Source organism: Cetorhinus maximus, chromosome 13, assembly GCF_964194155.1.
Source record: "Cetorhinus maximus chromosome 13, sCetMax3.hap1.1, whole genome shotgun sequence".
In the NCBI taxonomy this organism is placed as follows: domain Eukaryota; kingdom Metazoa; phylum Chordata; class Chondrichthyes; order Lamniformes; family Cetorhinidae; genus Cetorhinus; species Cetorhinus maximus.
In genome coordinates this window covers 11,662,532-11,689,341 of record NC_135891.1, presented here as the reverse complement: position 1 = coordinate 11,689,341, position 26,810 = coordinate 11,662,532, and the positions used below count along the sequence as shown (strand labels likewise).

The window sequence follows — 26,810 nt, the reverse complement described above, 5'->3', positions numbered from 1 at the left end:
TGGGACTACGTTTGTTCTTGGAGTGACATTTTTGGAGGATTACATGTTGGACCGAACACCTGGAAAAATCGGCAGCTGTTGTTTGAATGCCCTTCAATCTTTTGTGTTCACCCGGGAGGGCAGGCAGGGCATGGAGGGGAGAAAATGTTCATTGCGCTGGTCAAAGCGGAATTTGGACCTCGTTCTTCAAGTGTGTGCCCACGGGCTAACCAGCTGTCACCGTCAGACACCACCCAAGTTTTAGACCTGATTTCGAGCATGGTGTTCAATTTGCTTCTGTGTGTAATTTCAGTATCTCCTTAATCCTGCGTGCATATTTTTAAAAAAAATACAAATATCAGCTCTGGATCCTTGGAATTCTCCCTCCGTTCCCAGTGATTATCTGATCCTCCAACATGTCTATCTGTTCTAAACTTCCTGGACCACAGCAGATCTTTGAATATGTGCTAATTATTTTATTTGCAGCAGGTATATCATGCTATTTTTCGGTTCCCCTAATGTTGGCTTGACCATCTTGAATTGGTTGGACCCCGCTCTCTGCCATGGTTCCCTTGGTAGCACTCTCACCTCTGAGTCAGAACGTCATGGGTTCAAGTCCCCCTTCAGAGACTTGAGCAGAAGGACCTAGACACTGGAGGAGTGCAGCGCTGAGGGAGGTGCCATCCTTCAGATGAGACTGGTGGGGGTCATAAGCAACCCCATGACACTGGCTCGAAGAAGAAGAGCGGGAGAGTTCTCCTGGTGTCCCGGCCAATATTAATCTATTTTTGTGATGTTGATTGAAGGATAATCTGGTCATCATCACATGGCTGTCTGTGGGATCTTGCTATGAACAAACTTCCTACATGACAGCAGTGACCACACTCAAAAGTAATTTGTTGGCTGTAAAATGTTTTGGGGGAAGGTCCTGTGGTCGTCAAGAGGTGCCATATGAATGCAAGTCTGTCTTTCCTTTCGTGGAGTACCGTTCCATCCCCGACCAGCACGCTCTCTGGCTGTTCTCCAGGAGAATGCTGCAAACCTATTCTCAATGTCGAGTCGACTTGTGCTCTTGCCCGTGCACAATTCTGTCTGCTTCCTTCACCAATCGGCCTGTTTCCCTCCCAAACCCCTCTTCTTGCCCTATCGGTCATCACTTAAAGCTTACCTCTTCGACTAAACTTCTGTGGTCCACTGTCCTAATATCTCAGGTGGCTCGACGTCAAATTGTGTTTGATAACATTCCTGATCAGCGCCTCAGGATGTTTGACCGTTAAAGGTGCTATATAAATGCAAGTTGTTGTTGTTGTTGCAACAACTTTAGTTTTCTTTGCTTTTTCAAAGACGCATCCAAGGAGCGATAACGTTATTTGTGTCAGATGGTCAACTTTCTGGTAATTCTACATGCATTTAGCCAAGTAAGAGAATTATTTAAATTCTAATGCTTCCTGTGAGTCAGCATAAGTCAGTGCAAATGTTGATTCAAAATAACTCAGAGTTGATTTCTGTTAATTCAACAATAATATTCTTGATCTAATACTTCAAATTAAATCATTTAAATAAAACGCCACTAGAGGCTTTTTGAAAGACTTAAATTAACCAGAATGGAGTAGGTTTCTTCATGGTGGTGTTTTTTTTTTTGGTTGCTGTGTGATTTCTAACCAGTTACAGTAATCCTCTGTATCCAGGCACTGCTTAATTTGTGCTCTGTTTTTCTAATCGTGTAGATTTTGGAAGCGATGGAGGAACTCCAGGATGTTCAACTGACTGAGATTAAACCACTCCTAACGGATGGGGTAAGGAACTGGCCCTTTTTGAATCTGTTTTATGTCACCAGAGGGCTAAAGATCCAGGGAACATGCGTTCGAGTCCCGCCGTGACAGTTTGGGAATTTAAATTTGGCTTTTAAAAAAGAACCTTAAAAAAATCACAAAATAAAGAGCTGGTATCGGTAAATGTTACCATGAAACTGTCGGATTGATGTAAAAGCTTGACTGTTTCACTGATGTCCTTCATGGAGGGAAACCCTTAGGCCCTTACCCTGTCTGGCCTATATGCCACTTCAGTCCCACACTAACATGGGGAGGGGGGGCTTGTAACCTCCCTGTAAAGTAGTGAGCCACTCAGTTGATTCAAACCTGGACAACGAGGGATGCCAGCAGCTTTGCCTATTTTCTTTTTTATTCTCTCTCTGGACGTGGACGTCACCGGCTAGGCCAGCATTTTTATATTGCCCATCCCTAATAGCCCTTGAGGGGATGATGGTCAGCCGACACGTCCTTGAGCCGCTGTAGTCCATGTGGCGTAGGTAGATACCCTGACAGTGCCTGCAACACCCATATTCTGAGAGTGAACGTTTAAAGAAAATTCAGAGCTAAGTACATGGTCAGTGTGTTTGATGTTATGTCTCGTTGATGCCGCCCAGATTGTTAGGCAGATAAATGGTTCATTGAAAAACCATCATGGTGACAGGTGCCAAATTGTGATGACGATACAAATAAAACAAGTAATCGTAATTCATAAGATATTGACAATCACTAAAATAAAATTAAGTATAAAATAATAAAAGGATTGCACAATTATGAATATTTCAGTATACAAATAATTACAATATGTTGAAAAATGGAGCTGTCCATAATTTACAGAATAAAAATGAAAGGTCTAAAGCACTCTGCATTTTGTATTAAAGTCCATAGGTCATATATTGTCAGGCTGAGTTTATTAAATTCTCAATCATTTGCAAACTATTTATGAGCCAACAGGGGATTGGGCCATCTCATGGTCTATTTGTTCTATATCTTGGCTGCGGAATGGGGCCTGTTAAGTAACAGTGATATAAAGGTTAATAAACGTTAATGCACCATGCCAAATTATTTATGAATTATTCCAGTTGAACTGAATCATATTGATGGGAAGCTCTTCGATTTTTAAATCCTATTCAGTGCCGAGCTCGTTGATCTTGGCCAGAGTAACTATGGGCACATTATATTTGACCTTGGGCAAGGAAAGGTCCCCAACCTTCCTCATTACACGGTCAACATTGCCAGAAAGTGGGCATTAAGGGACAAAGCATTGGGCGTGCTTAATAGGGTTGACCAGTCTGCTGCATGCGCTGTCTGGCCTGGCAAACAAAGGTGCCAGGTGGCTGCCAATATGAGGCAGAATGAGTCGCCATTGTTGCAAGAGCAGGAGAGGATTCCCTCAGAACCCTGAGCTACTGCTTGATGTGTAATGAGAAAATAAGTGGTCAAAAAAACTCTTTACCATTTGGGACATAAAACATGTACATTTGATTGTGAGAGGATTACACACACTGGGTGGAATCTTGAGTGGGAGACGGGGTCTTGGCCTCCGCCAAGCCAGCGGAGCGGCACGCAGCCTCTTTGGGAAGGCCCACTGCATCTTGTTCCAGCCAGGCACTTGACAAACCAGAGGTGGGCCTTCCATGCGGGGGGGATGGGGGGTGTGTCAAGGAAGCTCTGCACCGAGAGCTTCCAACCAATCAGTGAACGGCAGCACCTTTGGAGAGGCAGTGGCTGGCGCCAGTACAACTGCCATGTGAGGCTAGTATCATCAACGGATCCCAGGCCACAGGTGAGTGATGGCTGGAGGGAGGTGGTCACGGCAGGGGAGGGGGAGGCTGGCAGCAAAGGTAGTGGTTGGCTCTCAGTGGACCTCCCCTTCTGGATGCCTGGTCCCTTGATCACACACTGAGTGCCTTTGAACGAAGGATCCCCCCCTAACCGCCCCCTGACCCCTGGGAGCCTGTAAGCAATTTGTTGTTGCTGGGTTAATACTAGAGGCGATGAGATGAGGCCTTAAGTAGGCATTATTTGCCCACTTAAGGGCCTCAATTGGTGACAAGGCTGGAAAACTGTCCATGGGCCTTCTCACCACAGACTTAATTTATGTAATAAAACCGAATCTAGTGAGAAATGAGCAGTACTCTGCTGTGGGGCAATGTAAAAAGAGTAACGGGGAATGTTCCGATGGCAATGAAGGCCCACGTTTTGCTGCATGTTGGGGTCTTGGTCAAAAAGAAAGGTTTTAAGTAGTGCCTTGAGAGGCGAGAGGTTTGGAGAGGGAATCCCAGAGCTTGGGTCCTGGATGGGTGATTGGGTGGCTGCCAACGGTGAGGTGAAGGAAGCGGAGGGGGGGCACAAGAGACCAGAATTGGAGGAGTGCCAAGTTCTCGGGGCTATAGGGCTGGAGGGAATTAGAGACCTTCAGTTCATTACTGTCCGTGTTCCTATGGACTGAATTTTACAGGCTACCCGTGGGTGGGAAAATGGCAGGTGGACCTGTAAATGAGCGCTGTAACCCACTCCGGTCCAACCACCTCCCCGCTGCCCTGACACTATTTTATAAGCAGCAGGGAAGGTGTCGGGTGTCTCACTCGCCCGTGGCCCAATTGAGGCTATTAAGTGGACAATTAATGCCCAGTTAAGGGCCTCGTGCTGCCAATGCTCTGATTTAACGGACGGCGGAAGAGGCCTGCACCCAACATGTAGCGCAGCAGGTTTAATTCTGCAGGCTGCTGGTCACTGAAAACCGAGACCCCAACATGCAGCAAAACGTGGGCCTTCATTGCCATCGGAACATTCCCCGTTACTCTTTTTACATTCCCCCACTGCTCATTTCTCACTAGATTCGGTTTTATTACATATATGTTCTCAACAGCACTCAAGAAACAAGGAAATTGCCACTAAAACTTTTCATAGCTCACTAATACAAAAGGGTGAAACCAGAAAGCTGGGTCTCCTGTGTCAATCGGAGGCCCCCACCCCACTTCCACAGTTTTCCTTCCGGATCCAACATGTCCCCCAGCTGCCTCTGGCTGGGCCCTGTCAGCCTGACCCCAGAGAGACCTCGGACTTGCCTCAATGTCCGGCTCCATCACTGAATGCCGCCGCCTGGCCCTGCCTGCAGCGCCAGCAGCGACCACCAGCTCCTGCTGACGCTGCTGGCTCCCGATTGATCTGCAGCTCTGAGATGGGACTTCCTCCTGGAGGTGGAATGAAGTCCCACCTCGTAGTAATTAAAAAGCTGCTGCCTGGAAAGTGGAAGTGGGCTCACCCCTGAGATTTATGCTGGGGGGTGGGTGTAAAATCCAGCCCGATATGTCTCAATTCTCCCCCATCTTGGGTTAACTACTAAATTGTGCCTGACCTCTTTTTCTTTTATCGTAAACCAGTGTTGTTTCTCTCCACCTCACCACAGAGGAAAGTAGTCATTGACTATAATTATTGCTTCCATCAACTAAATTAAAAATAGAAGCAGACTTTTTGTTTTATGAAGGTCAAAAACGTAAACAATATTAAAATTCAAGATGACGCCAAGATTAAAATTATTCCTTGTGACTAAAAACACTGATCAGTTCGCAATGTTTGAAACAATTGTTGAAAGCTTAAGTGCTGAATTGTTACTCGATCCTGGATTCATTATTTCCCCATAATGAGCTGTGTGAGGGGTGAATGAGCAATTGATAGCTGTTTTTCTTTAAAAAAAAACTTGTTCAATGTCTTGAAAATGTGGGAATGAAAATATGGAATGCTCAAATTAGACCCTTGACTAAACTCCGCCCCCCTCCCCAACCCCCAAAAAGGACTGAAACTAAAATATGACTAAAAATTGGGAATAAAGGGCTTAACATCTTGGCCTCACCCCCCCCGTCTCAGTAATCTCCTCCAAACCCTTCGATATCTGAGCTCCTCTAATTCTTCCCCCTTGAGTATTCCTAATTTGAATCGCTCTACCATTGGCGACTGGGCCTTCAGATAAGCTCATGGAATCCCCTCCCTAAACCCCTGTGCCTCTCTACCTCTCTATCCTTTCAAGTTTGAAGCCTTCACTTTGACCGAGACTTTTGGTCATCTACCCTCCATTATCACCTTTTGTGTCTCAGTGTCAAATTATACTGCCCCAGTGAAGGTCATTGGGGTGTTTTATTAAGTTAAAGGTACTATATAAATGCAAGTTGTCAACTCCACTTCTCCCAAAGATTAAGTAAAATAACCTAAAAGCTCATTGGAGCAATGGCGAGATAAAACCTAAAATTAAAAGAATTTCTGGGGAAGAAAATGGTAAACAAATGACCCTCAAGATCCTCCTGTGTGGCGTTTTTGGTTTTGGTTTTGTCTATTTGAGTTTAATTCCTGTTCCTGCTCTTTAATATAATTTTAGATCTGTTTGTTAAAATTACCACACACACAGGACTAAACTCCATTGTGTCTGGAGCAGACCATTCCATTTGCTTTGTGGTCTTTCCTTTTTCATTCCATCGCAGACTGAGTAAATGTCGAGCAATTATCAGCCTCCCTTCCTCTGATGCGCTTTATATTCAAATAACTTCATGTTGATTCCTCCTCCTCCTACAACGACCCTGTCATAATTTTGGTGCCTTTCTTTCCTTGGTCACAAACTAACTTGGCTCTACAAATCTATTGTCTTGTCAACTTTCAGATCCTTCTTTACTAGTAGTACAACTCCTTTTCCCCCTCCCCTTTTCCAAATATTTTAAACCCAGCTGTTTGAAACCTGTCCTTATCGGCCAGTCTAGCTAAGGCCAGTTGTATCTCATTTCACCCATGTTCATTAAATGCCTAGTTTCCGATGCTGTATGGATGTTCTCTGGGGAGTAACTCACCACCTGGATCCCCAAAGTGTCTCCACCACCTACAAGACTAGTCGGGAGTGTGATGGAATACCCTTCACTTGCCTGGATGAGTGCAACTCCAATAACACTTGTAGCTCCACACTAACCTGGCCATGGCAGTTAGCCTGATTGGCACCTCATCCACTGGCTTAAGCATCCACTGTTAGCCCACCGTGATGGCAGTATCTACAAGATGTACTGTAGAAATTTGACAAGGCTTCCTTAGTAGCACCTTCCATTAAGATCTCCACTACCTAGAAGGACAAGAGCAGCAGTTGCGTGGTACCATCATTACCTCGAAGTCACACACCACCCTGACTTGGATGCATATCACCAGTCCTTCATCACTGAGCCAAACTCCTGGAACTCCCTACCTTACTGCACTGTTGGGAGCATCTTTGCCACACTATCTGCAGTGGTTCAAGAAGAACGCTTGCCACCACTTCTCAAGGGCAACAAGGGAAAGACAGTAAATGCTGGACTTGCCAGTGGCCCACATGCTGAGAATGATGGTGCAGTTTGGTAACATTGCCGCAATTCATGATTATTTACTTGGAATGTTGTTTTCTCCTCTGATCTTCACAGTCCAGCCCCAGTGGGGACAGTTCTTCTAAGGGTGAGGATCTGCTTGTCACCTGTACTATACTTGATGAAGCCAACGCTAGCTAGAAACATTCCCCTGCATAGAGGAATCACGGAATCGTATAATGCCCATAGCACAGAAGGAGGCTATTTAGTCGCTCGACTCTGTGCGGATCTCTGGGAGAACTATTTAGCTAGTCCCATTTCCCAGCCCTTTCCCTGTAGCTCTGCAATTGTTTTTCTTCAGGTGCTTATCCAATGTCCTGTTGAAAGTCATGGCTGCATCTTACTCCACCACATTCTCAGACAGTGCATTCCAGATCCTAACCACTGGCTGCATTTATTTAAAAAAAAGGTTCTTTCCACTTGTATTACCTTGAGAATGTGAGAGAAAAAAAACTGTAGAGAACAATCCATTTTGGAACGCAGCAAAGCTTGGACAGAGGAAAGGCCATGTATTCTGACCAATGTGAGCTTTTTGGAAACCGCGTGTAGTGGCTACATTGGATTCTACCCCAAACATATCTCTCTAAAGGGAATGTTCAACACAAATACTCCCCAATTCCTAAAGATAATGGAGAAAAAAACACCTATTATTCTTGTATTCTCAGCTTTGGTCTGCTTCTGTAGAAATAAGAACATAACATAATAAGAGGAGTTGGCTACTTGACCCTTTGAGCCTGATCTTCCTTTTCACCAAGATCATGTCTGATCAGCTATCTCAAATCCACCTTCCCATTCTATCCCCATATCCTTAATTCCCTTGGTGCCCAGAAATCTACTGACCTTTGTCTTGAATATATACTCAATGACTGGACAGCCACAGCTCTCTAGGGAAGGGAATTCCAAAGGTTCATTGTCCTTTGAGTGAAGAAATTGTTCCTCATCATAGCCAACACCTTATTCTAAGACTGTGACCCCCTCCCCCCCCTCCGTGTTCTAGCTTCCCCAACCAGAAACATATTTTCTCAGTATCTACCCTGTCAAGCCCCTTAAGAATTTTATATGTTTCAATGAGATCGCCTCTCATTCTTCTAAATTCTTCAGAATGTAGAACTGGTCTACTCAATCTTTCCTCAAGACAATCCCCTCTTCCCAGAAATCTGCCTAGTGCGCTTTTGTTGCCCTCCCTCTAAGGCAAGTGTAACCTTCCTTAGATAAGGGGCTGAATTATACTGGGTGCCATGGCCCCCACTTAGCTTGGGGGTGGGTGGGGAGGGGGGTAGTGCAGGGGGGTTGGGGGGTGGGGGGGGGTAGTGCAGGGGGGTTGGGGGGAGAGCCCAGCCAGGGGAAAACCTGCCCTGCAGTCATTTTGCAGCCAATGCTATTCATAGGCTGGAGGTGGGATTTCTGTCCCTTGGAGACAGGAAGTCCCGCCACAAGAGGGCTGCCAGCCAATCAGAGGCCAGTAGCGCTCGATGTCCCAATAGCGCTACTAGGAGAGCGGTGGCCACTGCTGGTGCTGCAACGGATCTGAATTTTCTAAGTGTGTTGGGGAGCCAGCGAGGGAGTTGGAGGCTGGGTTTTGAGAGGTGATAGGGAGAGAGCAACCTGTGGGGGAAGGTTACAACTTGGGATGGCGGGGGATCACCCTCCAATAGGCCCAGGGGCCCAGTTAAGGAGGCACCCCTCCCACCTACCACCAGTCCATGCAGGTAAGCCTACCAGGCTGGCTGCATTGGCGTGGGCTTCTCCTGCCATCAGTTAAATGCTGGCAGCGGTGAGATGAGGCCTTTGAGTGGCCATTAATTGCCCACTTAAGGGCCTCAATTGACCCACAGGCGGTATAGTTTCAATGGGGTATGGGTATGCGGGTAGGTGGGTGGCAGGTGGGCTGCCTGCTAGATTTTAAAGTTTTCCCCTTCCTCCTCACCCCGCTTCTTCAAACCTGCCAGAGGGGGTGCGTTAAATCCAGCTTAAAGAGACCAAAACTCCACGCAGTACTCCCAAGTGTGGCCTCACCAATACCCTGGATAAATGTCTCCGTCCCCACCGTTGTCAGTTGTCCCTTGTCTCTGCGGGTTACCAGTTATATATTGTTATGGGTTTGAAATGAGAAAGAGGGAGATGGTGTGAATCGAGTGGAGCTCCATTTGAAACCCAAGCTGTTTTGAAAGCCTGACTGTCACGGTGTGTCACTCTCTCCAATCGGACAGCCTGAATTAACCCTCAGCGACATTTCTGCAGCCCTCACCCCTGTGCCCAGGATTGGCCCCATGAATGATTGCTCCCCCTTGGAGAGATCTTCACGTTGGGATCACAATGCACAATGTGTCCATCTGCAGCATCCTTCATGTCTGCTGAGAGAGAGAGCCAAAAAAAATCTGAGGGGAATCTGGCATCACTTTGCAGGCATTGGTGCAGCACTGTGGGCGGTTGCAGATCGAGTGATGGATATTTATTAAGTTTCAGAAATAGACCTGTCAGCGATGTGACCAGCACAAATTATATACGTTTTTCATACCTCAAGTCAGCGTCATTGCTGGTCTTTTTGCTCCAGGTGTCACCCGTGACTCATTTGCTAGCACACTTACCTGTGAGTCAAAAGCTGTGAACTCAAACTCCAATCCAGAAGTTTAAGCACATAAACCTATGCCAACACATCAGTGCAGTATTGAGGGAGTTTCGCACAATTGGGGGCGATGTCTTTCAGATGAGGTGTCTGCCCTTTTAGGTAGACATGAAAGGTCCCACTGCACTCATCAGGAAAAAAAAAGCAGCTGAATTTTCCCCAATGTGCTGGCCAACATTTGCCCTTCAACCAGCATCATTAGAAACAGATTATAAGGTCATTGCTGTTCCCGGGATCTTGCTGTATGTACATCTGATGCCATAGTTCCCACATTACAAAAGTAACCACATCTCAGAAGTACTTCATCAGCTGTAAAATTCTTCAACATGTCCCAAGCTGTGAAAGCCGTTATATAAATGCAAGTTATTTTCCATTTATTTTCTTCCACCCTTATTCCCTTACCTTTATTCTTTGTACAGTATGGTATTTTCTTGCGATATTTCTTCTGAAATGTATTTTTTGTCTCCCTCTGGATGGGGAGGTACCTGGTCTGAACTAAACAGTGTACAGTAAGTCCTCACTTGAAGTTGTGGCTGCGTTCCTGAAAATCATGACTTCAAATGAAACATTGGTTCCCATGGGAACCAATGTTCAAACTGGAGTTGGGCTCTTACCCAGTCCAACGCCAACATAATTGATTCTCAACTACCCATTCTGTCCCTAGCATTTGTCATAGGCTCCTTTTTCTGTTTTAATTTAATCTCTATTTCCTTTGTCATTCAGTGAGCTCTAACTTTGGATGCACCTTATGTGAATGTGCTTGGTTTGAACCTGTGGTATCTCCATCTTAGTTGACCTAGCATGCTTCTGAGTTGTATCAAACAAGGGCAGCTGGGGATGGGCAATAAGTGCCGGCCATGCTAGCAATGCCTGTATAAATAATTAGAAAAAATTAGCTCACAGCCTAGACGCCCTCACTGGCCAGTCTTATACCTGATTAGTGGTCACCTGGGTGAGATAACCAGAGAACAACTAGTGTTCGATCCTATGTGGAAGAGGAGCAGTAGAGAAAATCGACAGGGAAAAAAAGCAAGGAGGAAAACACAAATAATGTAAAAGGAAAATGCGAATTGATTTCGGTATCCCTGGGAAAAGAGACATGTCAAAGATTTTTGTCTTGCGCTCATCAGGCCATTCACAAGAATTCCAAGTGTAAAGAGAACGACAATTTGTAGTTCATGAGAAGAGAGTATCTCTCATCTCATGAGGTATAAATTGTTGTTCCCCTTAGATTTGGAATTCTTGTGAATGGCCTGATGAGCGCAAGATGAACACTGATTAAATAAATTACTGGAACATCTGTTTTTATCTTAGTGACATCTTTAGGAGCAGGGATGCCTTGCTGCAATTATAGAGGGCCTTGATGAGACCACACCTGGAATATTGTGTGCAGTTTTGGTCTCCTTATCTGAGGAAGGATGTTCTTGCTATAGAGGGAGTGCAGTGAAGGTTTACCAGACTGATTCCTGGGATGGCGGGACTGACATATGAGGAGAGATTAAGTCGGTTAGGATTATATTCGCTGGAGTTCAGAAGAATGAGGGGGGACCTCAGAAACCTATAAAATTCTAACAGGACTAGACAGGGTTGATGCAGGAGGGATGTTCCTGATGCCGGGGGAGTCCAGAACCAGAGGTCACAGTCTGAGGATATGTGGTAGGCCATTTAGGACTGAGATGAGGAGAAATTTCTTCACCCAGAGAGTGGTGAGCCTGTGGAATTCGCTACCACAGAAAGTAGTTGAGGCCAAAACATTGTATGTTTTCAAGAAGGAGTTAGATATAGCTCTTGGGGTGAAAGGGATCAAAGGATATGGGGAGAGAGCAGGAGCAGGCTGTTGAGTTGGATGATCAGCCATGTTCATAATGAATGGCAGAACAGGCTCGAAGGGCCGAATGGCCTACTCCTGCTCCTAGTTTCTATGTTTCGGTCTCTTTTTTTCAGCGATACTCAAGTTCTGTATTACCAAACGACTATTTGAATTTAATTAACTTAATCCTTTCTGCTTAATGCCTAAGTCCGTTTCACTTGAGGTTTTCCTCGTTTGGTAATTGAATTAATATAGTTCCAAAAAAAGTGACCTTTTCCTTGATTGTAATTCAACTGGAATGTTTGAGGCTATAACATGGGGAGTCACTGGAATGTGTCACTGTTGGTGGACATTGTTGGGCTAACACCTCCGTGGTCCCATTGTCCTCGTATGAATGAGCCCCTAAACTGGTAATGGGTTGGTAATTCGTGGAGTTATTGATGGCTGCCCTTTCCATTCTTCCACAGAACTCTGCGAGGAACTTCCAGGATTTCGACTGTCAGGTGAGTCATGTCCATGTCCCCTGAAGTGTTTGGGAAGTTTCTTGCAGAATTTAGTAAGGGTTTGCAGCTCCATATTTTTTTTTTTGTGTGGCATTTTGTTCCATCACTGGAAGGACGTGTATGAGTTCTACTTTGCTGGTTGCTGAGGTGGAGAGAATGGAAAGAAGGAAGAGGGTGCACAGAATTCAGAAGAAATGGCTGAACAGATATGTCAGTTGGCGAAAGTGTTGTTCAGTATGAGGCTGAGCCTCCTACCAGACCAGGGACATTTCAGGTTAATCCCCCCACCCCCTCAGCACCTCTCCAAACCCTGATTGGAAAGCCAGCAGAGGCCAAAAGTCATCTATACACCTTACCTTCTCCCTACCACAAATGGAGTTTTGATTCGGAGCATGGAGAAGTGGAAAGGGATCCAAAAAGGGAAACAAACAATGTGTGCCAGTTTGTGAGCTGTACATTTTCTGTTGTGTTTGTGTCATAAACCCACTGTGTCAGCTGTGGCTCAGTTGGTAGCGCACTCTCACATCTGAGTCAGAAGGATGTTGATTTGAGTGTCACTACAGATACTGGAGCGCAGAATCTGAGCTGACACTCCCAGAGCAGCACTGAGGGAGTGCAACACTTACTGAGGTACCATCTTTCAGATGAAACGTTAATGAGGCCTCCTCTGGCTTCTCGGGTGGACGTCAACAGATAGACATCAAAGATACCATGACACTATTCAAAGAAGAGCAGGGGTGGTCTCTCTGGTGTCTTGTCTGATATTTATCCCACTACCAATGTCACAAAAATAAAAACAGATGTTCCAGTCATTTATTTAATTGGTGTTTGTCCTGTGCTGCTTTTTCACATTTTAATACTTCAATACTTACTTTGGTGTAATTCTGAGGCAACTTTAATATAAATGTGACTTTTTTGTTTCTTGACTTTTACTGTAACATGAGCACAGGATCAATTCTGTAAATGGGCAACGACAACGAGTGCCTGCCTGGGTCAGCTGGGTACAATGTTTGTAATCCAGTCAGGCAGCATTCAGCTACTAATCCCAAGGCTGGAGGTCTAATGCATTGTGACAGAACTGGTCTACGTGCTGACACCCAGGTGGTGCCATTATAATATTCTGCAGATTTTCTGGTAATCCTGGAGTGAGTGGCTTTAACACAACGACGAACAGTTGGTGTTATGTCTCCACAAAGAGCAGTCTTCATGAGACACAGCCCATGCTGGTTAACGAGCAGAGGAATTTTTTTTAAAAACCAGATCGGTACAAATATCCTATTTGAAAGATTTGTCAAATTTGGCGATAGCTAGCTGCAGTGAAAATCAGTTTGCTACTGTCAGAATTTTTTTCATACCCCGCCCACCCCCTCTACCCCGACATCTCCAGTGAACTGGAGAAAACATTAAACCTACCACACCATCACACACAAGCGTGGGGTTGCGTTAGTTTACTGGACCGATTCAGAGAATTGTCCTGTGTAGTCAGTGTTCACATGCAGCAAGACCTGGACAACATGCAGGCTTGAGCTGATAAGTGGCAAGTAATGCTCGTGCCACACAAGTGCCAGGCAATGACTATCTCCAAAAAGGAAATCTACCCATTCAATGGCATTACCATTGCAGAATCCTCCACTTTCAACATCCTGGGTGTTACCATTGACCAGAAACTTAACTGGACCAGCCATACTATGGCTATAACAGCAGGTCAGAAGGTGAGAATTCTGCAGTGAGGAATTAACCTCCTGGCATCCAATTCGCCCCCCCCCACCCCCCAAGAGCCTGTCCAACATCTACAAGACACAAGTCAAGAGTGTGATGGAATACTCTGCACTTGCCTTGCCTGGATGTACAGCTCCAAGATACTTTAAGGTCAACAGCATCCAGGACAAAGTGGACTGTTTGATCGGCACCCCATCCACCAACATTCTCTTCCCCTGCCATTGGTGCACAGTGGTTGCAGTGTGTACCATACACAAGCTGCACTACAGCAACTTGCCAAGGCTCCTTTCGCAGCACCCTCTGAATCTGCAATGTCTGTCACCTTGAAGGATAAGGGCAGCAGGCGCATGCAAACATCACAATCTCCAAGCTCTCCTCCAAGTTACACACCATCCTGACCTGGAACTATATCGCTGGTCCTTCACTGTCACTGGATCAAAACCCTGGAGTTCCCTTTCTAACAGCACTGTGGGTTTACCTAAACCACAAGGATTGCAGTGGTTCAAGAAGACGGCTGACCATTACCTTCTGAAGGCAGCTAGGGATGGGCAATAAAATGTTGGCATTGCCAATGATACGTTCATGGGGTGAACGCATCAAAAAAATATTTGAATTTTTTTTCTACACTTTTGTCAATTGTCTCCTGAAGGTGGTGATTCCTGGAAATGCTTAATCATTCAAATCTGGAAATGGAGTGTTACTGCCTATTCATGGTTAATTAGGTAGGCATTAAGGCCAAACCTGATCTAGTCCATACAAGACAACCATGCACGTGCACACAGGAGATCATTGGATAGTGATTAGAAGCTTAAGTCCTGATTGACTTCCTACAGCTGCAACACTACCCCACACCCAGCTCACTCCCATGTCCATGGGCATCTAGGTCATTTGTATTGTTTCTTACACTATTCTAGCCCGAGATCACCTAAATCAGCCCAGTTTGTCTGAACTGTCACCTCTTATGGTCTGACTGGCGCCATGCATGACTGGACATTACCTTCTAGACATGCAGCCTCCCAAATATACTCTTTGTCTCCTCCACGTTCAATTAGTCCAGAGCTCTGTTGACTAACTTGCCATTCTCCATGTTGCTCAGCTGATCCCAAACTTTGCTGCCCCTTTCGCCTGTTGTCCCTGTCCTTGCTGATTTTACAATGGCTCACAGTACACACCCCCCGACCATCCCCCACTCCCCGTAACTCCCAATTAATGCCTCAAGTGTATGATTCTCATTTTTGTATTTAAATTCTTGTCCAGCCTCATCCCTCATACATCTGTAATCTCCTGCTACCCTACTGTACCCAAACTCTGCATTCCTCAGGCACTCCAGCATCACTGCGCCACATCATGGGGCTCATACCTTCAAGCTGGTTACCTTCACCTCTCAATCTCCCTCTTTTTAAGTCCCTCCTTAAGTCCCAACACTTCAACTGCACTTCTGCTTTTTTAGTCATCCTTCCTAGCCTCCTTTGATTTGTTTATCCTCGTTCCTCTGAAGCACCCCCAGGCACTGTTCCCTGTGACTTAAATGCACGATGACCCAGTAAACCTCAGGCATGTAATTCAAGATTTTGTTGGATTTTGTAAAAATGCCTGTGCTGGAGAGCCATAGGGATGGGGACAAGTTGCAAAAGGTCATTATTTGGCAAATCAGCACCATGTTGCTGCTGCTATAACCGCCTAACTTAAACTTTCAACTTAAGCTGAAAATAGATGATATAATTTTACCAGCTACCACGACCCCTTTCTCCCCTCCACCGCCCCCCCCGCCCCTTCCCAAATCAACAGCAAATTGCATTTTTATAGCACCTTACATATTGTGAAACACCCTGAGCCCAATTCACAGAACTGTTATCAAGCATTGGACAGGTGACCAAAAGCTTGGTCAAAGTGGTAGGTTTTAAGGACTGTCCTTTTAAGGAGAGAGAAACTGAGAGGTTTAGGGAGAGAATTCAAGAGCTTAAGGCCTAGGCAGCTGAAGGCACAGCCACCAATGTTGAAGCAAAGAAAATCGAGGATGCACAAGGGGCCAGAAACAGGTGTGTGCAGTAATGGAGGAGTGTCTAGAGCTGGGGAAGGCTACAGAGATAGGAGGGGTGAGGCCATGAGAGATTTTAAAACAAAAATGAGAATTTTAAAATCAAGACGTTGCCAGACCAGGAGCCAGTGTAGGTCAGCAAGCACAAGGGCGATGGGTGAATGGGACTTATGATGTGAGGTACAGCAGAACTGTCCAGAAGGTATTGATTCAGTGTCTGATGAGACATTTTTCTACCGTCAAAATTATTATCCCATTCTCTTTGTGTTAAGGATTACGTACATGACTGTACATGACCATAAGATTAGAATGGGGGCTTGCGATGAGATTACAGAACTGTTACAATAAGTGGGACAGCAATGGGCAGAATGAAATCATCACCAACCCGTAGGAGAAGTGATTAATTATTACCCCAAAGCCAGCACTCTGCATTCTGTCGGACATTTTGTACAACTGATTGGTAAATCTCTCACACACACTCTGGAAGTCGAGAGTTAGCATGTCATCTTGCACCATGACAAATCACTAACCTCTGCCCTGCACAAAGCCAGCTCATAGCTTGAAACAAGAACACGTAGAGTTAGCAAGTACCATTCGCAGAGAGGGGGAAGGCTGGTTTTTTTTAACTTTTTTTTAAGGATGGCATTAATGATCTCTCAGCTGCTCTGCATTCATATATTGGTAGTGCAGACTGGAATCATGAAAGTAGTAGTTTTCACAGGGCAGTTGCACAGATTTCTTTACATAGTAATTGAGGAAGATTTAATATGGTGGGGTGGGGGAGGAGAATTGCACTCTGCACTATTTTGAAAGCTAGCAGTGAGTTTGTTCCGATCTCTGTTAATCTTCAAACTAGTTCCCTAAGCTCTGAAATTACCCCTCTAAACCTCACCAACTCTCCCTCCGCCTTAAGATATTCCTTAAAACCTACATCTTTGACTAAGTTTTTGGTCACTTGTTCAAGTATTTCCCTCTGTGGCTCAGTGCCAAATTTTGTCCAGTTATTCTCCTGTGGAGTGCCTTGTGATACTTTGCTATGCTAAAGGTGCTGTATGTAAGTATGTTCATTCTATCAAATCGGGTCCAGTAAACCAGTAAAACAGCACCCCCCCCCCCCACAACCAATAACATCCTGATGGGGCTTTCTGTTTTAAAAAAAAACGGATTATGAGTTAAAATAATAAATAATGCTTTTATACAGGAATTCACCAAGGCTCCTTCCACAGCACCTTCCAAACCCACGGCCATCTAGAAGGACAAGGGCAGCAGATAGATGGGAACACCACCCCTCCAAGTCACTCACCATCCTGACTTGGAAATATTTGGCTGTTCCTTCACTGTCGCTGGGTCAAAATCCTGGAACTCCCTCCCTAACAGCACTGTGGGTGTACCTACACCACATGGACTGCAGCGGTTCAAGAAGGCAGCTCACCACCACCTTCTCAAGGGCAACTTGGGATGGGCAATAAATGTTGGCCTTGCCACACATCCCGTGAATCAATAAAAAAAAAATATAGCACCTTATGACATTAAAACATTGTCACAATGTGTTATTTTAAATCAAACCCTATTTAAATTGATTGTTAACCTGAATTTTAACTAAATAACAGCCAAAGACGATCAAGTCAAATTCTGTTAAAGCTTCCTGGATTTGCTATTTCACCTTGTTGCTCTTGTAATTGCCAGTGATTACTTGGGACGCCCCACGCTCCTAATCCGTAACCTGCCGAGAGTGTTTTATTTTAAAGGGAGATGTCAAATGTTTTCTCCTCTGTGGAAAGAATAATTTAGTTGTAGTGTCACCGTCCTTTTCCTGTGTCACCGTCCTTTTCCTGTGTCACTGGTGTGTTTTAAAAGTCCTGTTGAAATTTGGCTTGCTCACTGTAGCGATTGTGGGTGTAACCTTGCCCTTACTGCCATTAGTGGTCACGTGATTGTACTGACAAATGAGCCCTGGCCCTAGCCTTGGGGGCGGAGCTTTCTAGCCGTGGACCTGGTTCAAGCATGTAGCTTCAACACAAGCTCCGTAATAAAGTCGTCTGTTTCCAGTTAGAAACCTGTCCGGTACATTACGCTTATTACATTTGGCGACGAGGGTAAAATAGCTCCGACACTGCACCTCACCTTGTGAATTCTTAAGGAAAGAAAGGAAGTGCACTCACCACTCTTCAGCAGAATTGACCCTTATGACGTGTCCATGGAAGACTGAGTGCCAGTATGTAGAGCGCCCAGGTTTTTATTTCGTGGCGAATGAAACAACAGCGGAGGAGATGCAGACAGCAATTCACTTGAGTGTCTGTGGTAGCAAGACGTATAGCCTCATCCACAGCCTGATGGCCCTAAACCCACCCAATTCTAAACCTTTTAACGAATTGGTAAACTCGTGAAGGTGCACTTTCAGCCGAAGCCATCAGTAATTACGCAGGGATTTAAGTCCAGCTCCAGAGTTAAGGGCCCCGGGAGAGTCCATCACAACTTGTATCGCGAAGTTGAAGCAGTTGACTCAGCGCTGTGACTTCGGAGATATACTCAGTGACATGTGGCGAGATTGGTTGATTTGTGACGTTCACGATGACGCCTTTCAGCGTCGTTTACTTGCAGAAGTTAATATTGACTTGAATCGCCATGGAAATAGTGCTAGCAATGGGGAGTGCTAAGAGGGTCTCAGAGGCTTTACAGAGTGTGGCAACGTGGCATTCTTCAGTTGGGGCAGGAACCTACCGCCGAGTGTGGTGCGAAAACCAGAGAGACAGCCGCGAAACGAGAAACAGTCTCTGCTGCTCGAAAAACAAAAAGGCAAAGTGGAAGCATCTCGCCAGCAATTCAGAAATCAACCTGTTACCCGTGGTGGGGGCAACCATGTACAGGAGGCAGAATGCCACTACTGCCACAAAGAAGGGCATGTAATAAAGCGATGCAGGGCAAAATCAAGGCAGCCAATCAGACAGCAGACCAAGATGATTGAAGTGCACAATATATCAGAACCGGAAGCCACTGATACTGATATCTATTCCCTATACAATGTCAAAGCAGTAAAAGCTGAACCAATAACCGTCACCCTCCAAGTGAATGGGAAACCTCTAGTCATGGAGGTAGACAGGGGAGCATTGATCACAGTGGTGGGAGAACATACTTTTAAATACCTAAATGAAGGCACCCATTCACTAAATCTGGATCAAACCACGGCTCAGCTGAAGCCATAGACTGGAGAGTCAATACAAGCAAAGGGCATCGCCACAGTACCTGTGTCCTATAGGCAACAGACAGCCCAGCTTCCAATGGTCACAGGACAGGTGAAGGACCTAGTCACCTGGGCTGTGATTGATTAAAAAAAAAATTGAGCTCAACTGGTCAGAAATATTTCAATTGAGAACAGGAGGAACCCCTGAGCTGTTAAGGAAGTAGACAGTGTGATGAATTGGGAAAGATAAAAGGCTTACAAGCAAAAATATATGGAGAGGTGAAGGACCTTCACAGAATGCAAGGATCCCTTGGGTCAGATGAAAGCAAAATACTGCAAATGCTGGAAATCTGAAACAAAAACACAAAATGCTGAAAAATCTCAGCAGGTCTAACAGCGTCTGTGGAGAGAAGAAAAAAACAGTTAACATTTCGAGTCCGTATGACTCAGAGCCTGGCTCTGAATAAGAGCCATACAAACTCAAAATTTATTAACTAAACTAATACCTGGATTGGGCAGATTGTTTTATGGGGAAAGATTGGACAGGCTAGGCTTGTATCTGCTAGTGTTTAGAAGAGTAAGAGGCAATTTGATTGAAACTTTTAAGATCCTGAGGGGTCTTGACAGATTGGATGTGGAGAGGATGTTTCCTCTTGTATGGGAATCTAGTACTGGGGTGACTGTTTAAAATTAGGACATCGCCCATTTAGGACAGAGATGAGAAATTTTTTTCTTAAGGTTGAGTCTTTGAAACTCTCTTCCTCAAGGCGATGGAAGCAGAGCCTTTGAATATTTTTAAGGCAGAGGTAGATAGATTCAGGATGAGCAAGGGGGTGAAAGGTTATGGGGGTAGGCAGGAATGTGAAGCTGAATTTACAATCAGATCAGCCATGATCTTATTGAATGACGGAGCAGACTCAAAGGGCCAAGTGGCCTTCTCCTGATCATGATCCGTATGTTGGTTTGTTAACTTTTTACAGTTGAATTTATGACTGTCATTTTTTAAATAGGCCCTAGCATTAATCTGTGCATCACTCTGATCTCGACAACTCCGCTGCACTACAGTGCAAAAGCTTAGTGCTACTGCTGTTGTTGGGAGGAGAGAATAGGAAGCAAATGTCTTTTACAGTGATGTAACAATCTTTTAATACCTCACATCATTTCAGCAAGTGTTTAGCTGCACTGCAAATGGGACAGAGCTTTTAATATAATTTCTTCAGTAATTGACCATAGATGATGGGTATTTTGGGATTGTAATACAGATGCCATTTCAATGATAAATGTTGTTATGCCAGATTTTATACTGCTTCTGTATGGGTTTTGTTTTTAACCAATCTTTGTGCATTAGCAAGGGACTGCCATCTTTCAGATGAGATGTAAAATATGCCATGGCATTATTTTGAACAAAGAGAGAGAGAAAAACTTGGACCTTTCATGACTTCAGGACATCCCAAAGCTCTTCACAGCCGATGTAGTGTAGTCACTGCCGCAATGTAGGAAGAGCAGGGGAGCTCATGCCATGTCTGAGCCAACATTCTGCCCTCGGTCAACACCAGGAGAAATGGATTAAGGGGCAGAGGGGTGGGGGCAGGGGGTGTGTGTGTGGTTAGGTGTGTGGGTGCCCTTTCCTCTAGCAGTGAAAGCATTGGAAAGAGTACAGAGGAGATCTACAAGAATGATTCCCGGGATGAAGAACTGTAGCTATGAGGATAGATTGGAGAGATTGGGACTGTTTTCCTTGGAGAAAAGAAGGCTGAGAGGAGACTTGATAGAGATATTCAAGATCCTGAGGGGCATGGACAGGGTAAATAGTGAGAAACTGTTCCCACTGAAGAGCATCGAGAACTAGAGGGCACAGATTCAAAATAATTGGCTAAAGGAGTAAATGTGATATGAGGAAAAATGTTTTCACCCAGAAGGTGGTTGGAGTCTGGAACAAACTGCCTGAGAGGGTGGTGGAAGCAGATTTGATCGAGGTATTCAAAAGGGAATTGGATTGCTACCTGAAAATAGAGAATGTGCAAAGTTACGGGGATAGGGGAGGGGAGTAGGTAGAATGCTCTTTCGGAGAACCAGTGCAGACTCAATGGGCCATAAAGATAATGTGATGATACATTGTGCCTAGAATAAAAATTTTTCAATCTAACTTGCACATCTTTTTCCATAATGACAGCAAATGAACGATAGGAATACAGTCATATATACATATGCTTGGGCGAAGTCATCTGTTGAGTTGACCTATCTATCGAAATCCACGGATCACAAACTGAACTGACAGAGGTTGCTTGTGTCACTAATTCACGCTTTGAGCACGAACCCTTCTTGCTGCAGCAAGTCGAAGAGGGAACCTGGACTAAGCCCAAAGCCATGAGGTGGATGGGGGCAGGGGCTGGATCCTGACCAAGCCATGTCTCAGTGGCTCAGTGGGGAAGCATTCTCGCCTCCTGAGTGGCAAGATTGTCAGTTCAAGTCACACTCCAGGATTTCAATCCAAAAATTGGGGCTGACATTCTCGTGCAGCACTGAGTGGGTGCGGCACAGTTGGAGATACTGTCTTTTGGACGAGAACATTAAACCCAGGGCCTATCTGCCCTTTCAGGCGGATCCCATGGCGTTGATTTCAAAGAGGAGCAGAGGAGTTATCCCCAGTGTCCTGGCCAACATTTATCCCTCCGTCACGACAGATTTATCTGGTCATTATCTCATTGCTGTTTGTGGGAATTTGCTCTGCGCGAATTGATTACTTTCCTATATTACAATGGTGACCTCACTTCAAAAGCACCTCATTGGCTATAAAACACTTGTAGATATCCAGGGATTTGGCGGCGGGTGCATGAAAGGCGTTATATAAATGCAAATTTTTAAAGCCCCTCTGGGCATGTTCACGTGATGAAACGATTATTTGGAGTTGCAGATGTCCACCAGCCTTTGTAGAACTTCTCCCATTTGAACTTCAGTCTTCAACTCATAACTAATCCAAATGTGTTTAAAAACTTGGGGATAGGATAATGATCTTTGGTTTAAAATGTAATGCTGCAATGTTCTGCAACGCCCAGCATTTATTAGCACACAGGTGTGAATACCCACTTGTCCTCAATCCACTGAGATCTAACTTATAGCCAGATTGCTGGGAAGCATTGAGTCATGGAGGCCATGTACCTCAACAACAGAAACTTGCGTTATATTGAGCCTTTAATGTAGTAAAACATTATCAAACAAAATTTGGCACTGAGCCAGATAAGGGCATGTTAAGTAGGACAGGTGACCAAAGGTTTGGTTAAAGAGCTGGGTTTTAAGGAGAGTCTTAAAGGAGGAGAGAGACTGTTGGGGAGAGAGGTGAGGAGGGAATTCAAGAGCTGAGGGCCTTGGCTGCTTGTGGACACAGCCACCTTTGGTGGAGTGAAGACGAACGTGCAAGAGGCCAGACTTGCAGGAGTGTAGAGATCTGAGGGTTGTCGGGTGGATAAAGGTCACAGAGATAGGGAGGGGGAAGGTGAGGTTGTGGAGAGATTTGACAAAAAGGAAGTGTTGCCAAACTGGGAGCCAGTGTAGGTCAGTGAGCATGACAGTGTTGGGTGAACAGGATTTGGTGCAAGGTATGATACAGGCAGCAGAACTTTGGATGAGTTCAAGTTTATGGAGAGTGCAAGGTGGGAAGATAGCCAGGAGAGCATTGGAACAGCCGAGTCTAGAGGCAAATACCACCGCAGACCTGGAAGAGAAGGTTCAAGAGCAGGTTGTCGGTTGGTTGCTCTTGTGAAACCTCCCTGGAAGCTGACAGAATGGAGGCCTGGCACGAGGTCAGAGAGCTGGTTTCCAGGGAAACCAATAACCAGGGCTGATACCTCTTTCCTTTTGAGTTCCATCCACTGGCGCTGCGGAGGCCTGTTGTTTCTGTGAAGTTTGAACTCCAGGTTGATTGGAGAATGATGTACTGAAGGAGGCCCTGCCAACATACTCCAAAACAAAAACACGTGTAACATCGGGTGGCTCTGGGATTGGATCTGGCTATGATAACTGCCACAGCGTAGAAGGTCCTCCTATTACCCCTCCTTGCTCCTTCCCCAAATACTCACTGACCATGTAGATGAATGACCAGAGGGAAGCCACGCCTGAGAAATTATATCCAACCACATCCAATCTTCTGGCCTTACAGCTTTCATTGCTCTGCTGGTCTGTTCTGGGAGTACTTAATGAGTCCTCTGAGACACTTCTCATGGGTCTGAATAGATTTTACTGCCAATTACATTTCTGGAATCGCACCAAATTGAGCCTCTTCAGTTCCAATATATCAATCAAAGACTTCGTACAGTTCTGTTAACCTTTGTTGTGCATCAGTTGAACATGGAAATTCTAAAGTTTGGGTGTGGAGGAGAAGATGAGAGATGATGGTATAGTGGTAATGTCGCTGTACTCATAATCCAGAGGGCCAGGCTAATGCTCTGGGGACATGAGTTCAAATCCCACCATAGCTGGTGAAATTTGAATTCAGTTAATAAACCTGTAACATGAAGCTAGTCTGAGTAATCATTGGTTGTTGTAAAAACCCATCCGGTTCACTAATGCCCCTTAGGGAAGGAAATGTACCAACCTTATCTGGTCTGGCCTACATGTGACTCCAGAAAGCAACATGGTTGACTCTTAAATGTCCTCCGAAATGACCGAACCGAGTAGGCCACTCAGTTCAAGGGCAATTAGGGATGGGCAACATCCCTTGCTAGCAAATCCCACATCCAATGAAAGGATAAAAAAAAACAACCAACAAGGATTTTGAATGCGGGTGGCACAATGTGTCCAGTTAGAGGCAGTTTCCCTTCGCAAAGGTGATCACAGCAAAAGCAGTGTTTTTCCAGCCAGATGTCCCATTTGACCTTCACTAATCCACTTAGTGTAAGCAGGGCGAGGTTTAGCTGTGGCAGTAAGCTCATAAAGAGCTGAGCAGCCTCGCAGTCAGTGATGGCCAAGGATCTACCGCACAGAAATAAATGTTACTCCAGTGAAATTGTTTGGCTTTTCTAATGGCGCTCTATTTTAGCGCACTTTAATTTCTAACCTTTTACTTTCGGATTAACATGAGATTGAGCGTGCATTTATAGTGGGAACTGAGGACCACAGGGGCCATTGTCACCAGATTTGTGACTCAGCCGAAACTCAGTTGGTAGCACTTTGCCTCTGAGTCACATGGTTCAAGTCCCCCTGCCACCTCCCCCGGGCCTGAACACTAAAATCTAGGCTGACACTCCAACGTAATACTGATGGTGTGCTGCACTGTTGGAGGTTCTGCCTTTTGGATGGGATGTTAAACCGAGGTCCCATCTGCCTGTTCAGATGGATGTAAAAGGTCCCTTGATCTCACAGAGCTTGAAACTTGCTGAAGAGAGAGACATGTTGCTGAAGTTTTTCACCTTGCACTCATCAGGACAAATGCAAGAATGCCAAATTTCAAGCAATCACAACAATTTATACTACAGGAGAAAAGGGTGTTTGGTTGGCAAGTCAACTCTGGCTGAGGCATTGCCATGGAAAAAGTAATGGAAGATTTACAGGCTCCCGGGTAATTCAAAAAAGATGCCAGGTTTGAACGTATTCCGTTCGTTTGCAGAGAATGGATCCCTGCCTATGAATGTATGTCGCTTCTATCAAGTGTATATAAACAAACTTCGGCAAATATCTCTCTATCTCTCTTTTCAGCAACACAATGAACAACTCCTGCAAAGGCCTGAAAACATGCTTCTAAACTTGCCCCAGATCCAATGTTGATCTGCTCTGTCACCACCTCTCACATGGCTTGAGCTGTCTCCACCCCCCCCACCCCTCCCCCACTTTGTTTGGGACTGGATCTGCTACCTTTGGCCATGCCTATGTAATTTCTAGCAATCTAATTCGGAGCTACATTAACAAAGCCAAGGTCAGCACACATTCGGGAGGATGGAGAGGAGATTTATTAGAGTGGTATCAGGGATATGGGGACTTCAGTTATGTGAAAAGACCGGAGAAGCTGGGGTTATTCTTCTTCCAAAAGAAAAGGTTATGAGGAGATTTGAAAATCATCAAGGGTTTTGACGAGAGTAAGTGAGGAGAAGCTATTCCCAGTGGCAGGAGGGTCGGTAACCAGAGGACACTGATTTAAGGTAATTAGTAAAAGAAGACGATGAGAATGTATTTTTTCACGCAGTATGTTGTTATGGTCAGGGATGCACTACCATAAAGACTGGTTGAAGCAGATTCAGTAATAGCTTTCAAAAGGAAATGGGATAAATACCTGAAAAAGAAAAATTTGTAGGGCTATGGAGAATGAGAAGCGGGAGTGGGACTAATTGGATAGCTTTTCAAAGTGCTGGTGTAGGCAAGCTGGGCTGAATGGCCTCTTTTTTTGTACCATTGTATGATTCTATCTGCTGCTTCTTGGCAAAGATTGCTGTGTGGTATCGGGGCTTCAGAAAAGAAAAGCAAAGAATAAATGTGACCTTGTGTTCTTTTCTGCCTGCAGGAACACGACATTGAAACTGCGCATGGTGTGCTGCATGTAACCATGCGAGGTACCCCAAAGGGGAACAGACCTGTCATTTTGACCTACCACGACATAGGCCTCAACCGTAAGTCCTTGCCTTTTAGTTTTTCCTCTCCTCAGTCTGTGCACCATTCTCTAGTCAGTCTGAGGGTGGGGATGAGCAGACTGTTCCCAGATTGTTCAGTATCCTGGAGAACAAACCATGGATTGAAACTCCTTGCAGTTTACTACTTATCCCTCCATCCCTTTACAACATAGCGGAAGTCAGGAACTTGCACTGGGGAAAGTGTTAGCTGTGACTCAGTGGGTAGTACTCTCACCACCTGAGTCGGAAGGTTGTGGTTCAAATCCTACTCCAGAGACTTGGGCGCAAAAATCGAGGCCAACGCTCCTAGTGCAGTACTGAGGGAGGGCTACACTGTCAGAGGTGACATCTTTCCGATAAGATATTAGATGGCTACCTCCTCAGGTAAACGTAAAAGAACCCATGGCCCTATTTTGAAAAAGTGGAGGGGAATTCTCTCAGAGCCCTAGCCAATATTTACCCTCAAACAGCTTCACTAAACCAGTTTATCTGGTCGTTAAGATATTCCTGTTTGTGGGAGCTTGCTGTTTGCAAATTGCCTGCCATATATTCTGCGTTACAACAGTGACTGCATTCAAAACTACATCATTGGCTGTAAACAGCTTTGAGGCATCCTGAGGTTGGGAAGATGCTTTATAATTTATATAGAGTGAGAGAATGGGACTGACTGCATTCCTTTACAGAGAACTGGCATAGACTTGATGAGCTGAATGACCACCTCCTCCTGCGCTGTAAGGACTGCAAGCTTTTGGGTTGCGGGGGGCAGGGGATTAATATTGATGACATGTGACACATGGTACCATATAACAACGTGGCACAGTTAATCCTCCATATCGCTCATTGTAGCATTTATTAGTGTAAAGGGAAAGTTGGCTGTTTTACTCAAGGTGGTCAGGGTGACACATAGACTCTGTGATGATCTTATATACAGTGAGCTTTGAGGTGTGCAAATGATGAGTGCCAGCCTCAGCCCACTGTAAATTACCCTGTCAGGGAGAATGGGAATACCAGGTTAGAGAGGGGTGAACACAGCTCTGGAACCTGAAAGCCCACCAGCCCTGTTGTGGGCGATGATAAAGGAATGAAATTGGTTGGGGGTGTGGTGGGAAGAATTGTAAAGTTCCGTTATTGGTCAACATGTTCTTGGGGTGGGTCCTTGTGGAATAGCCTGTAGG

General features: G+C 45.2%; 1 protein-coding gene across 2 annotated transcripts in view; it reads left to right on the top strand.

The window, feature by feature from the left end:
* The window catches only part of LOC144688421 (protein NDRG3-like), an 87,538-nt gene that overhangs the window by 20,462 nt on the left and 40,266 nt on the right, over positions 1 to 26,810 (top strand). For both annotated transcript variants that reach the window (XM_078554930.1, XM_078554931.1), the window contains exons 2-4: positions 1,707 to 1,775; positions 12,066 to 12,101; positions 25,530 to 25,635. In XM_078554930.1, the coding sequence (XP_078411056.1) occupies positions 1,719 to 1,775; positions 12,066 to 12,101; positions 25,530 to 25,635 (199 nt within the window). In that variant the 5' untranslated portion in view covers positions 1,707 to 1,718. The remainder of the gene's footprint in view (positions 1 to 1,706; positions 1,776 to 12,065; positions 12,102 to 25,529; positions 25,636 to 26,810) is intronic.